This window comes from Hyla sarda, chromosome 13 (assembly GCF_029499605.1).
Source record: "Hyla sarda isolate aHylSar1 chromosome 13, aHylSar1.hap1, whole genome shotgun sequence".
In the NCBI taxonomy this organism is placed as follows: domain Eukaryota; kingdom Metazoa; phylum Chordata; class Amphibia; order Anura; family Hylidae; genus Hyla; species Hyla sarda.
Window position 1 is genome coordinate 43438582 of NC_079201.1, and position 12312 is coordinate 43450893.

General features: G+C 40.8%; 1 protein-coding gene and 1 long non-coding RNA gene across 12 annotated transcripts in view; one reads left to right on the forward strand and one right to left on the reverse strand.

Moving 5' to 3' along the window:
- LOC130297630 (uncharacterized) overlaps nucleotides 1-10199 on the reverse strand; it is a 29329-nt gene extending 19130 nt beyond the window's left edge. The window contains exon 1 of the long non-coding RNA XR_008849637.1: nucleotides 10063-10199. This is a non-coding gene — a long non-coding RNA (uncharacterized LOC130297630). The remainder of the gene's footprint in view (nucleotides 1-10062) is intronic.
- Nucleotides 1-12312, forward strand: part of LLGL2 (LLGL scribble cell polarity complex component 2) — a 578766-nt gene that overhangs the window by 481393 nt on the left and 85061 nt on the right. For 9 of the 11 annotated variants that reach the window (XM_056550314.1, XM_056550313.1, XM_056550316.1 and 6 more), the window contains one exon: nucleotides 727-777. The exons of the other annotated variants lie outside the window; for them this stretch is intronic. In XM_056550314.1, the coding sequence (XP_056406289.1) occupies nucleotides 727-777 (51 nt within the window). The remainder of the gene's footprint in view (nucleotides 1-726; nucleotides 778-12312) is intronic. 11 annotated transcript variants of the gene reach the window in all.

A 12312-nucleotide genomic window follows, 5' to 3' on the forward strand; every position in this document is an offset into this window, starting at 1 on the left:
GTACTATTATGTCATGATGCTTAAAGGGGTACTTCAACCCTAGACATCTTATCCCCTATCCAAAGGACTCGAACCTTGCTATCTCAGTACAGCACTCGGCATTCTAAGTTATTTTCCAAACCCAGGGTTTGGGCAGCCATGGCCGTGATGTCACACCATACCCCCTCGGGATGTAATGCCTGCTTAGACATGCTTTATCAGACCCTGATAAAGCGTGTCTGAGCAGGTGCAACGGCTGACACCCAGTGATGTCCTAACTCAGTGTTTGTTTCATTTCCTACGTTCACGTGTATGGATGTTTTGCACATGGATCTGGTGAGTGTGGCCCATTCATTTCTATTACTATAGTGGATTGCTGTACATTTGTTTCATTGGGCTTGCTGTACCACGATGGTTGCGATACTGATTATCACTACCTCCACTTACCTGTGCCCGTGAAGTGTTCATTTTGGTCAGCTTAATATTAGAGGTTGGAGGGCCAACTGCTGTTTCTTGATAATTGCTTATTAATGGGATTTAGTTTCCATAAGATATGTCATACAAAAGGGATTTGTGGCTGCTACTGCGGCCTTCACCGATCCCAAAAAGGAGAGTTCCCATGAGTGGCCACATGTATATGAGAAAGACCCCCCACATTATGGTATGTCTGCTTATAAAGGCAGAAATTAAATTAAAACAGGAATTCATAACACTTATTTTCTAATAGTATTTTTGTTCTTGTGTCAGGACATATATCCCGAAGGCGGGTGATGGAACATGCATTGTTGAATGATGAAAGTGAGTACCATTCTGTTACTGCCATCACTGCAATGAATACATAAACATTGACAAACAGCTACAAGGTGTGTCACTGAGTTGTGGTATCTAAAGTGATTAAGCAACTGTCTTTTTTGGTATTTGGCCACCAGTGTTTTAGTTAGTCATGTTCTGAGCACCATTTCTAGATCTTCATACCACTCACACATTCACATGAGAATCCTGAAACTAGGATACGATTTTAAAAGTTTTAGGTGTTAACGTCAAGGACTTCTTAATGTGCAAAATGACTCAAAGCTATTTATTATGTTAATTTAACTCTACCTCAGGAACTGGTCACAGCAGGAAACTGAAAATTAACAGCTTTAAAACAGGATTAAATACATTCCTGGAACAAAATAACATTAATGCTTATGAAGAAATATAAAATCCCATCCCTTCCCCAATATCGCGCCACACCCCGATCCTTCAATTTCCCTGGTTGAACTTGATGGACATATGTCTTTTTTCGACCGTCCTAACTATGTAACTATGTAACTATGTAACTCTCTTTTAGGGTCTTAGAAAGGTTGTATGCCCTTCATTTTTAAACAGCTCAGAATGGTATAAAATAATCAGTTGCAATACTCATTTTACTACATTGCAGTTCCCATTCTGCAAATTCCTGGGTCCCCCACCAGTTTCTGTATTTCCTGGTACTTCCTAACACGGACAAGTGAGTGCAACAGCCAATGTTTAGTTGTAATAGGAATAGCCACGAAGGAGAGGACGGCACACATCAGAAAGGCGGTCAAACAAATTTCCTTTATTCGGAGCAGAGTGTCACAACGTGCAGGTTAAAGGCTCGTACGCCAGCAGGAGGTTATAGCCATTTCACGCCTACACAGCGTTTCTTCAGACCACTCCTACCTCACCTATCAGGGCGGATATATCCTCACAAACCCGTGATGTAGGTGAGGTGAGGCGTTTACAAAGACAGTGATATAAAAACTATTTAAAAACACAAATATCTTAATGGTAAACTATTGTTGCTACATGTAACTATCAAACAGGAGTAGTAAAGTCATATAATGTCTACCAAAGAGTACGCTTAAATGAATACACTTAAGTCTAACCTGTCATTCATTCATCGTTTCCCCTCTGCATTAGTACGGAGGATCCACCTAGCCTCCCGCTGTAGTAGATATTTTCTTCTTTCAATCCCCTCTACTGCTTTCACCCGTTCTGTGCCAAAATAATACAGGCATCTTGGATCACCGTTATGTGTATCCCAAACATGATTAATTAACCGTGGAGAGCCTTTACGAGTTTTTAATGAATGTAGGTGTTCCTAGGGGGTACAACCTATATAAAATCTGTGGCACTGGCATTTAATGCCATATACCACATAGGATGTTCTACAACAGATGGGGTCTTTAAATTTAACTGTTTCTCCTCCTAACACCATGTGTTTATCGGTGCAGATAAAATTGCACCAATTACATGTGCCACAGTGATGGTTGCCATGGGAGATGGAACTAGGTAGCCATTATTTTTCTTCGTTTTTCTCCATAAATTGGTTTTTGACTAGGACGTCCCTGAGGTTTTTTCCTCTCTTAAATGTAATCAAAGGCCTATTTTTAGCAAGTGGAGCTAAATCAGAGTCTCCCTGCAGCAGAAACCAATTGTTCAGAATCGATTTTTAAGGGACAAATTGGACTTTGAAACAAATAAAGTATTTTCTTTTGCTGGCACAAAGAAATCTAAGGCTGGTAAAAATAACAGGAGGCGTTTTAGACGAACCGATTATTGGACTACTGACTCGGAATCGAGCGGCTCAGAGGATAGGAGCGTCACTCCTAGCTCTCAACCCCCTAATGCTGCATCTATCGATGGGCCACATAACAGCAATTCTGCGTTGGAGCCCCCTTTATCAGGAGGACGAGGAGGGGGCACACGAGGCAGAAACAGAGGGTACAAAAGGAAGTCATTGTCTTGGAGATAACTGCTGACTGTATACCAACTAGTAATGACAATGAACTGTCTATTATCAATCTCACTGACCTGACTATTACTGCCGATTTGAGAACTGCCTTGCCAAAAGCACTTACTTATTGCATTGTACAGGACTTTGACTGTGTGGAGTTCGAAATTGATTTGTTCCGTAGCATTCGCAAATTGAACTTAAAAAAGTTTTTTAGCAATAAAACTTCTGTGTGCACGCGAGCTGAAGGAGAAATACCTGTATCAGTGGGCCCATTAGGTTTTAGCGTACTCAAAGAAGGACTTCGTTTCCGCCCTTGTGGACTTCGGACTTGTGGACTTCGTTTCCGCCCTTAACACGATGAACAGTATGAACCTTAAGTTCACATACAAAATAGGGGGCAGGGAGTTGGAATTTTTAGACGTTCTCATTAAGTTTAAGAACGGAAAATTAACCACAGTTGGGTACCGCAAGCCTACAGCTTACAACTCCCTCCTACACTTCCGAAGTTATCATCCAGAGCACACCAAAAGGGCAGTTCCCTATGGACAGTTTCTCAGGTTGAAACGCATTAACAGTGAACCAGAAGATCATTCCATTCCAGCGGCTGAATTAAAACAGCGTTTATTAAATCGCAGTTATCCTATATCCGTATTAGATGCTGCAATGAAAAAGGCTGAGAAACTGTCACGTGGGGACCTCCTGTGGAAGAAGAGAAAAAGGTACGGAAGAAGAGTAGATAATATGGGTGCTCAGATACCAAACAATCAAGCTTTGCATGAGCCCAGTGATTCTCTTTCGCATTTCAGTTTAGCCCTATGGCAGCAGAGAGTAAAAAATCAATTCTGAACAATTGGTTTCGGCTGCAGGGAGATTCTGATTTAGCTCCACTTACTAAAAATAGGCCTTTGATCACATTTAAGAGAGGAAAAAACCTCAGTGACGTCCTAGTCAAAAACAAATTTATGGAGAAAAACGAAGAAAAAAACTGTCTACCTAGTTCCATCTCCCATGGCAACCATCGCTGTGGTACATGTAATTGGTGCAATTTTATCTGCACCGATAAACACATGGTGTTAGGAGGAGAAACAGTTAAATTTAAAGACCCCATCTGTTGTAGAACATCCTATGTGGTATATGGCATTAAATGCCAGTGCCACAGATTTTATATAGGTTGTACTATTCGACCCCTGAACGTACGGTTCAGGGAACACGTACATTCATTAAAAACTCGTAAAGGCTCTCCCCGGTTAATTAATCATGTTTGGGATACACATAACGGTGATCCAAGATGCCTGTATTTTTTGGCATAGAACGGGTGAAAGCAGTAGAGGGGATTGAAAGAAGAAAATATCTACTACAGCGGGAGGCTAGGGGGATCCTTCGTACTAATGCAGAGGGGGAACTAGGAATGAATGACAGGTTAGACTTAAGTGTATTCATTTAAGCATACTCTTTTGTAGACATTATATGACTTTACTACTTCTGTTTGATAGTTACATGTAGCAACAATAGTTTACTATTAAGATATTTGTGTTTTTAAATTGTTTTTAAATCACTATCTTTGTAAACGCCTCACCTCACCTACGTCACAAGTTTGTGAGGATATATCCGCCCTGACAGGTGAGGTAGGAGTGGTCTGAAGAAACGCTGTGTAGGCGTGAAATGGCTATAACCTCCTGCTGGCATACAAGCCTTTAACCTGCACGTTGTGACACTCTGCTCCGAATAAAGGAAATTTGTTTCACCACCTTTCTGATGTGTGCCGTCCTCTCCTTCGTGGCTATTCCTATTGCTCCGCTGCATGTTCCTGGGACTGAGCACCACGCCGGCAGGATCCATGCTGCTTACAGGTCCGTATCTGGCTTTAATTATATCTCCTCTATGCTGAACAGTGATTGACTATTGGAGCTAGGCGACACTTGTGCCGATTGCTTTTCCTATGCACTTGGATGTTAGCTGTAATAGGTCACAGCGTAGGCTAGTGTTTGCTTGACATATCTATGATAAGAGGGACAAGGAATTACAAAGAGTGGCAGGGGACCTGGAATGCATTGGAAGGTAAATGGTGGGAGTGTTACTACTTTTACACCATTCTGAGTTGTTTTTCAAAACCCTTTTAAAAGATCTGTTTCTCGAAGGCTATAGATGACATAGCTTCAAAGTGTATTCTTCCCCTACACATCGTATTCCCTGCGATCTCTGTGCAGCGCCCGGCGTTCTGAACAGATCGCTGGGTTTGGGTGGTCGTGATGTCATGCCACACCCTCTCGTGACATCACAACATAAATGGAGGAGGTGTGGCGTGATCTCACGAGGGGCATGACATCATGACCATGGCCTCCCAAACCCAGTGGGTGCTGCGTAGAGATCACGGGGGGTTCCAGCAGAGGGACCTCTTCGATTAGACATCCTATCCCCTATCCTTTGCACAACCTTGCTGGTTTACAGCCTGCAGGTGACGGACTGTGGGCTAGGGCCCAAATGGGACATCTTGTATTTCAAGAAAACCCGAAAGCTTCTATTTATTCATTTAGACCTGCTGGGGCTAAGCTTTCAAACTCCATGAGCCCTGGACATAAATATAGTCTTTTCACTGATTTGAGAGCTGCAAATATGATCTTTGATGTGAACTGAATGTCTGTGTTTTTCATTGCCCTTCTTTACAATATAAAAAAGCTCGGCCATGCGGGTTTTCAGTTCCCGTTTGGTCCTGCCAATATATTGTTTTGACATGGGCATTCCAGTATGTATATGACCCCTTTAGAGTGACAAATTATACATTCTTTATTACCCATTAAAAGTTATTTATCTTTGAAATCACTTTAGTGTTTTTTAGGGGGAAATTAGTGATTGCACAATTAAAACAAGACCCACATTTAAAAATAAACATGTGAAGACAACAACGTGTCCTCATATTTCTGTAATTTTTTTTATTAGGGCCACTTTAAGGCATAGGTTGAGTGCTTTTGTAAAAGTGATCAGTGGTCTTTTTTTTTTTTTTTTTGGGGGGGGGGGGGGGGGTTAGTCGAGGCCAAAACTTGTCCCTACAAGCAAGGTGCCAATTTTTTTGTGCCAATGGTATTGTGAATTTTATTTCAAGGAATTTAAAATTTTTATGTATTATCCAACTTAGTTATTTCAGTGTTATCCACTGTTTTGTCTTTGAAAAAATAGAAAAAATATTTTCTGCTTAATTTCTGGACCTCATCTAATGCATTCTGCAGTATCATCTCTGAATAATCCTTACATGTTACCTACTCCAATAATTCCTGTGATTCTTTATTAACCTCTTAACCCCTTTACTCCTTAGCCTGTTTTGACCTTAATGACCAAGGCAAATTTTCAAAATCTGACGTGTCCACTTATTTGGTAATAACTTTGGAACGCTTTTACGCATTTTTCTAGATTTAAAATTTTTATAATCGTACGATAACTAGTCAACCTGTACCAAATTAATGATTAATTCACATCTACAATATGTCTTCTTAAACATTCTTAAACATTCTTTAACTTTTTAGAATGTTAGAAGGTTTATAAGTTGAGTAGCAATTTTCCAGATTTTCAAAATCTGATTTTTCAGGGACCAGTTTAGTTTTGAAGTGGAATTGACGGGCCTCTATGTTACCCCCATAAATCACCCTGTTTTAAATACTGAACCCCTTAAATTAGTCAGAATGATATTAAAGAAGTTTATTAACTCTCTAGGTGTTTCACAGAAATAAAAGCAAAGCGGAGACGGAATTTTAAAATAAAATTTTTTCATTTTCAGATTCTTCATTTTTGACTCCGGTGGTCAACGTGTTTTTCCATTTTTGACTTACCCTATTTGTTTTGTTTCATTTCTATTCTTGTTGTTTAGGCTACTCTATTTCTGTTCTTTGTTGTCTTTTTATCCCCCACTTTGTTTTCCTATCTTTGTTTCTATTTCCTGTTTCTTGCTGTGCTGAAAACTACAAATCCCAGCATGCCACATGCCTTGCTGGTTTGGAGTGGCTTTTCTTTCTTTATTTATTTTTTTGTTTGTTCTGCCCTTTCCCACCCTACTATTTTCCCGGGTCGGCCCCCTTATACACAGCACACTAATATAATCAGCCCTGGTTGGGATACACTGGCATAAACACACAAAAGGGACTACAACTCCCAGCATGTGTCATTCAGGAGTCTTCAGTCTGGTGTATAACACCAGCATGCTGCCTCTGTAGTCTCTCTGGGGTTGTAGTTCACCACACCTCTATAGGGCATAAACCAGTGTTTCCCAACCAGGGTGCCTCCAGGTGTTGCAAAACCACTACTACCAGCATGCCCGGACAGCCAAAAGCAGTCCGAGCATGCTGGGAGTTGTAGTTTTGATACAGCTGAAGACGCCCTGGTTGGGAAACAACACACTTTGTTTGTAATATACTGAATAGGCTAGGCCAGTGTTTCCCAAGTGTGCCTCCAGCTGTTGCAAAACTACAACTCCCAGCATGCCCAAAGGCTTTCAGGCCATGCAGGGAGTTGTAGTTTTACAACAGCTGGAGGCACACTGGTTTGGAAACACTGGTGTAACATGATGTGTATGCTGAATAGGCTAGGACAGTGTTTCCCAACCATTGTGCCTCCAGCTGTTGCAAAACTACAACTCCCAGCATGCTAAAAGTCTGTTGAGGCATGCTGGGAGTTGTACTGAGGCACACTGATTTGTAAACACTAGCATAAACACACATAACAGGGACTACAACTCCCAGCATGTGTCATTCACGTTCGTTGTCCCCCCTCCTTCACACACAGAAGTCATCCCCAGTCCGAGATTTATTCCCCTGCAGTCTATACATCCCCAGCCATGCACTTTGTTATCCTCCTCCTCAGATAACACTCTTATCTTCTCTGTCTTCTTTCAGTGCAGACCTGCATCCTCAGAAGACAATGCAGGGGGAGGGGAGATGAGGAGCTTTTTATGTCCTCTCTCTCCCCCTACTCTGGCTTCTTTCTCTCATGCACACCTGCATCCTCCAGGAGGGGGAGATGAGGGGGGTGTGGCTTATTTCTCTCATGCAGTTCTGAAAGAACAGAGAAAAAAAAGCCATGACATGTTGGCCACAGCCTAATCCTAACATGGCCGACGTTGTGGACAACAGTACTCTTAATGTAATATAATATATTACATTAAATGGATTAGGCAGTGGCTGAGTGACAGACAACAAAGGGTTTGAGTTAATGTAATATATTCAAAGCAAGATTTTGTTACTAACACAGAACTACAGAACTTCCTGGCCCACAAAAAACATGAACATTAAAAGAAGATGCAATATAGCCACCACCGGAGTAGCCCTTCAAGGCAAGATTTTGTTATCCAACACAGAACTACAGAACTTCCTGGCCCACAAAAAACATGAACATTAAAAGAAGATGCAATATAGCCACCACCGGAGTAGCCCTTCAAGGCTTCTTTCACACTGCCGTTGCTCCCCATTGAGAACGGCCGTCAGTCACTTTTTTTTTCTGACTTTAACGGCCATTCTCTTAATGGGGCCGTCACACTGCCGGGCACCAACGGCAGTGTGAAAGGGGCCTAATCCATTTTTTTCTAGAACACAGTATGTGTTGACAAAGAAATACAACTCAAGATTTATTCCCCAAATACTGACGTATTTAGAAATATCCCATATGTGGCCTTTGTGGGCTATGTGTCTCTCACACAGGCCTCAGACATGAAAGCTTGCTGTGTAGATTTTGGGGTCTCCTTTTAGTTTAGGATATTTTGCTGGCATCATATAAAGTCACAGAGGCCTTGGGGTGCAAAAAAAAATTTGGGAGACAAGTTGACGCTTTCATTGGTACCATTCTGGGATACATGTGAGACACTGATCATTTTTTATTAGATTTTTTATGAGGTGGTATACATCAAAAAATCTATTCTGCGGTTGTCTTTTATTAATTTTTTTTAGGTCCTTCGTCATGCGGTATAAATGACATGTTAACTTTACTCTGCAGGTTTATACGATTATGACTATACCAAATGGTATATATTTTTTTATACTTTAGTTAATTTCTAGCATAAAAACTATTTTTGTAAAAAAAAAAAAAAAAAATCATGTTTGTAAGTCGCCTTATTCTTTGACCCATAACTTTTTTTATTTTTTCACTGATGCAATTGTGTGAGGACTCTTTCTTTGCGGGACATGTAGTTTTTGGGGGGACAATTTTTGGGTGTGTTTTGGGGTGTGTTATATATATATATATATATATATAGATATATATATATGTATATATATAGATATATATATATATGCAAATCAAAAAATGTTGCAGTATCTTGTAATACCTTTTTTATTGGACTAACAGAATTTTGTAGAGACAAGCTTTCAAGATTCCTCCCTTTATCTGTTAGTCCAATAAAAAAAAGGTATTGCAAGATACTGCAACATTTTTTGATTTGCATCTGCATCACTGGACTAATACGGCTTCTCAAATTTACTATATATATATAATTTATTTTATTATTTATTAAAAAAATTCACTTTTTTGTTTTATTTTTCAAATTTTTTTCTAATTTTTTATTTTTCCTTTTTTTTTTTTCTTTACACATCTGTACTCCATTGAATTATGTCTTTCTGTCAGTTTTACACTGAGATTCTACCTTGTGTAGAAACTGATCAGCTCCTGTTGCCATGACTACAGAGGCCACAGTCATCGGCGCTCTGCTTTCACTTTGCAAAGTGCCGATCGATGACAGAGGGAGCTCCCTCCCTCTGTAACCCTAATAGTCTATATGGTTAACTCAGGATTGGAGTGCAGCTTCACTGTGTGAAGCGACGGAGGAGAGGGGGAAGGTGAAGACCCCCGCAAGATCCCTGCTATCAGTCCATTTTAACTGGCAGGCCAATAGCAGCGATCGCCGGACCGCTGCGATTGGTCCCTGGCTGGCTTCAGGGAGGCTTGGCTGTTCAGTACAGCTGAGCTCAATAAACAGCTGCGCTGTGACGGTTTATTTCTATCAGGTACTTGTACGTGGTGATGCGGTAAGTCCTCCCAAATCACCACGTACATGTAGTTGCCTTTGTAGGAACGGGTTAAGGACATCTTTTTATTTTTTTATTTCTGCGCTTTAGTTTTTTTTCCCTCCTTCCCTTCTAAAAATCATAACGCTTTAAATTTTCCACCTACAAACCCATATGAGGGCTTGTCATTTACGCCACTGATTCTACTTTGTAATGACATTGCTCCTGGAGGAATACGTCAAATGCAAAAGTATTAGGTAAACTAGAGGAATGGTCAGAACTTAAAGGAGAACTCCGGAGCAAATTTTTGTTGGACCATTGGAAAGCTATTGAGAAGTTTTATATAACATTGTTATTTACCTCCATTAAGTAATATCCACGCATCCCTGACTTTTCAGAAATCCGGAAGTACAGCCTGTGTTTCACAAGGATGAATTTCAAACCCCATGCATTCGTCGGGCTGCGGCCATCTTGGTAAGGAAACGTCTCCTTTCTTCGGATCCTCCCCGCCCTCTGCCGGCCCCCCTAGCCTCCCACAGTTTACCTTGGGTAGAAACTGATCAGCTCCTGTTGCCATGACTACAGAGGCCACAGTCATCGACGCTCTGCTTTCACTTTGCAAAGTGCCGATCGATGACAGAGGGAGCTCCCTCCCTCTGTAACCCTAATAGTCTATAGGGTTAAATCAGAATCTGAGTGCAGCTTTACTGTGTGAAGCGACGGAGGAGAGGGGGAAGGAGGAGACCCCCACCAGATCCCTGCTATAGCTCCATTTGAACTGACGGACCAATAACAGCGATCGCCAGCTGGAGACCGCTGCGATTGGTCCCTGGCCGGCTTCAGCAATTTTTGGGGGCTTCAGTTTCTATGCAGTGCACTTTTTAAATGTTTTATTTTAATACTTTAAAAAAATGATAACTTTTTGTAAGAAAATTAGTATGCAAAAAATGTTTCTCTTTTGACCCCTATAACTTTTTTTGCGCCATGATTTGTAGTTTTTATCAGTACCATGTTTGTTTGTGATGGGACTTTTTCTTTTTTTTTTTATTCGTGATTTTGCCGCAGTGGTCCCAATCAGCCCATTGAACTAGCCCTGGGATTACTTTCCTCCCATTTTAGATGCTGCAATCAACTTTGATTGCGATGTCTAAAGGGTTAATGCAGGACATTAGACCGATCGGTGGAGTCCGGCATTAGCTGCGAATCCCGGTTGCTAATAGCAACCGGGTATGAATATGGTATCATATGAGAGCGGGCAATGGACGTTAATTGTCCTTAAGGGGTTAAATTGATCCTCTTATGTACAATTTATTTTTAATCTCCTAAATTGAGTGTTTGGAATATTCAGCAACCATTTTAGCAGATTGCAGCTAGAAAAAATGAATTTAACTATTTTCTGTTTTTTATTTTTTTTTGCATGTGCAACAATGTAATTTTGTAATAGATGGATGAGGAGCAAAAGACATTGCTTATCTAGATTTTAGTAAGGCTTTTGACACTGTACCACATAGAAGACTTATCAACTGCATAATAAACTTTGAGCTTGAACTCCCATATTGTTAAATGGATTAGGCAGTGGCTGAGTGACAGACAACAAAGGGTTTGAGTTAATGTAATATATTCAAAGCAAGATTTTGTTACCAGTTACATCAGGGATCTGTACTTGGACTAATTTTGTTTAACAACTTTATCAGTGATATTGTAGAAGGTCTAGATGGTAAGGTATGTCTTTTTGCTGATGAGACAAAGATTTGTAACAGGGTTGATGTTCCTGGAGTAAAACGTCAAATGGAAAAGTATTTGGTAAACTAGAGGAATGGTCAGAACTCTGGGAACTAAAATTGAATGTGGATAAGTGCAAGATAATGCACCTGTGACAGAAAAACCCAAGGGCAGAAAATAGAATATGTGATACAGTCCTAACCTCAGTGTCTGAGGAAAGGGATTTAGGGGTCATTATTTCAGAAGAATTGAAGCGTACCTGTCAGATCACCCCAAATAACTGTAATAGGTTGCTCAGTATCCCATCCTGATCATGTACATATAATTTTTATGTGTCTATGACCTATATTTCTCTCAGAATTAGCTTTATTTCTGAATTACCTTAATGTTGTCGACCAGAAGCAGGGGGGCAGGTCCCTTTCTTCTGATAACCACTCCCCCCCCTCCCCCTCCCTCCCTCTCCTCAGTCACTGGTCTCGGGAGTGAGCATCTGTAACCCTTTCCTTTCTGGTTTTATGCTATATACGCACGCACACACACACACACACACACACACACATTGTGTGCTTACAGCTTTTTCAAAACTACAGCTCTCAGCATGCCCACACATCCTTTGAGTTGTAGTTTTGCAACAGCTGGAGGCATATGATTGGTAAAACTCAGATTTATAGCAGTGTTGCTTCAGGCTGTGTTCCTCCTACTGTTGCAAAACTACAACTCCCAGCATGCCCACACATCATCATTTGCCTGTGCAGGCATGCTGGGAGTTGTCATTTTGCAACAGCACGGGGCGTATGATTGTAGTCCCCCTGTATTAGATACACACACAGACACTGACTTCATTTATTCATACACATGCACATTACTTAGACAACACAGATTTACACA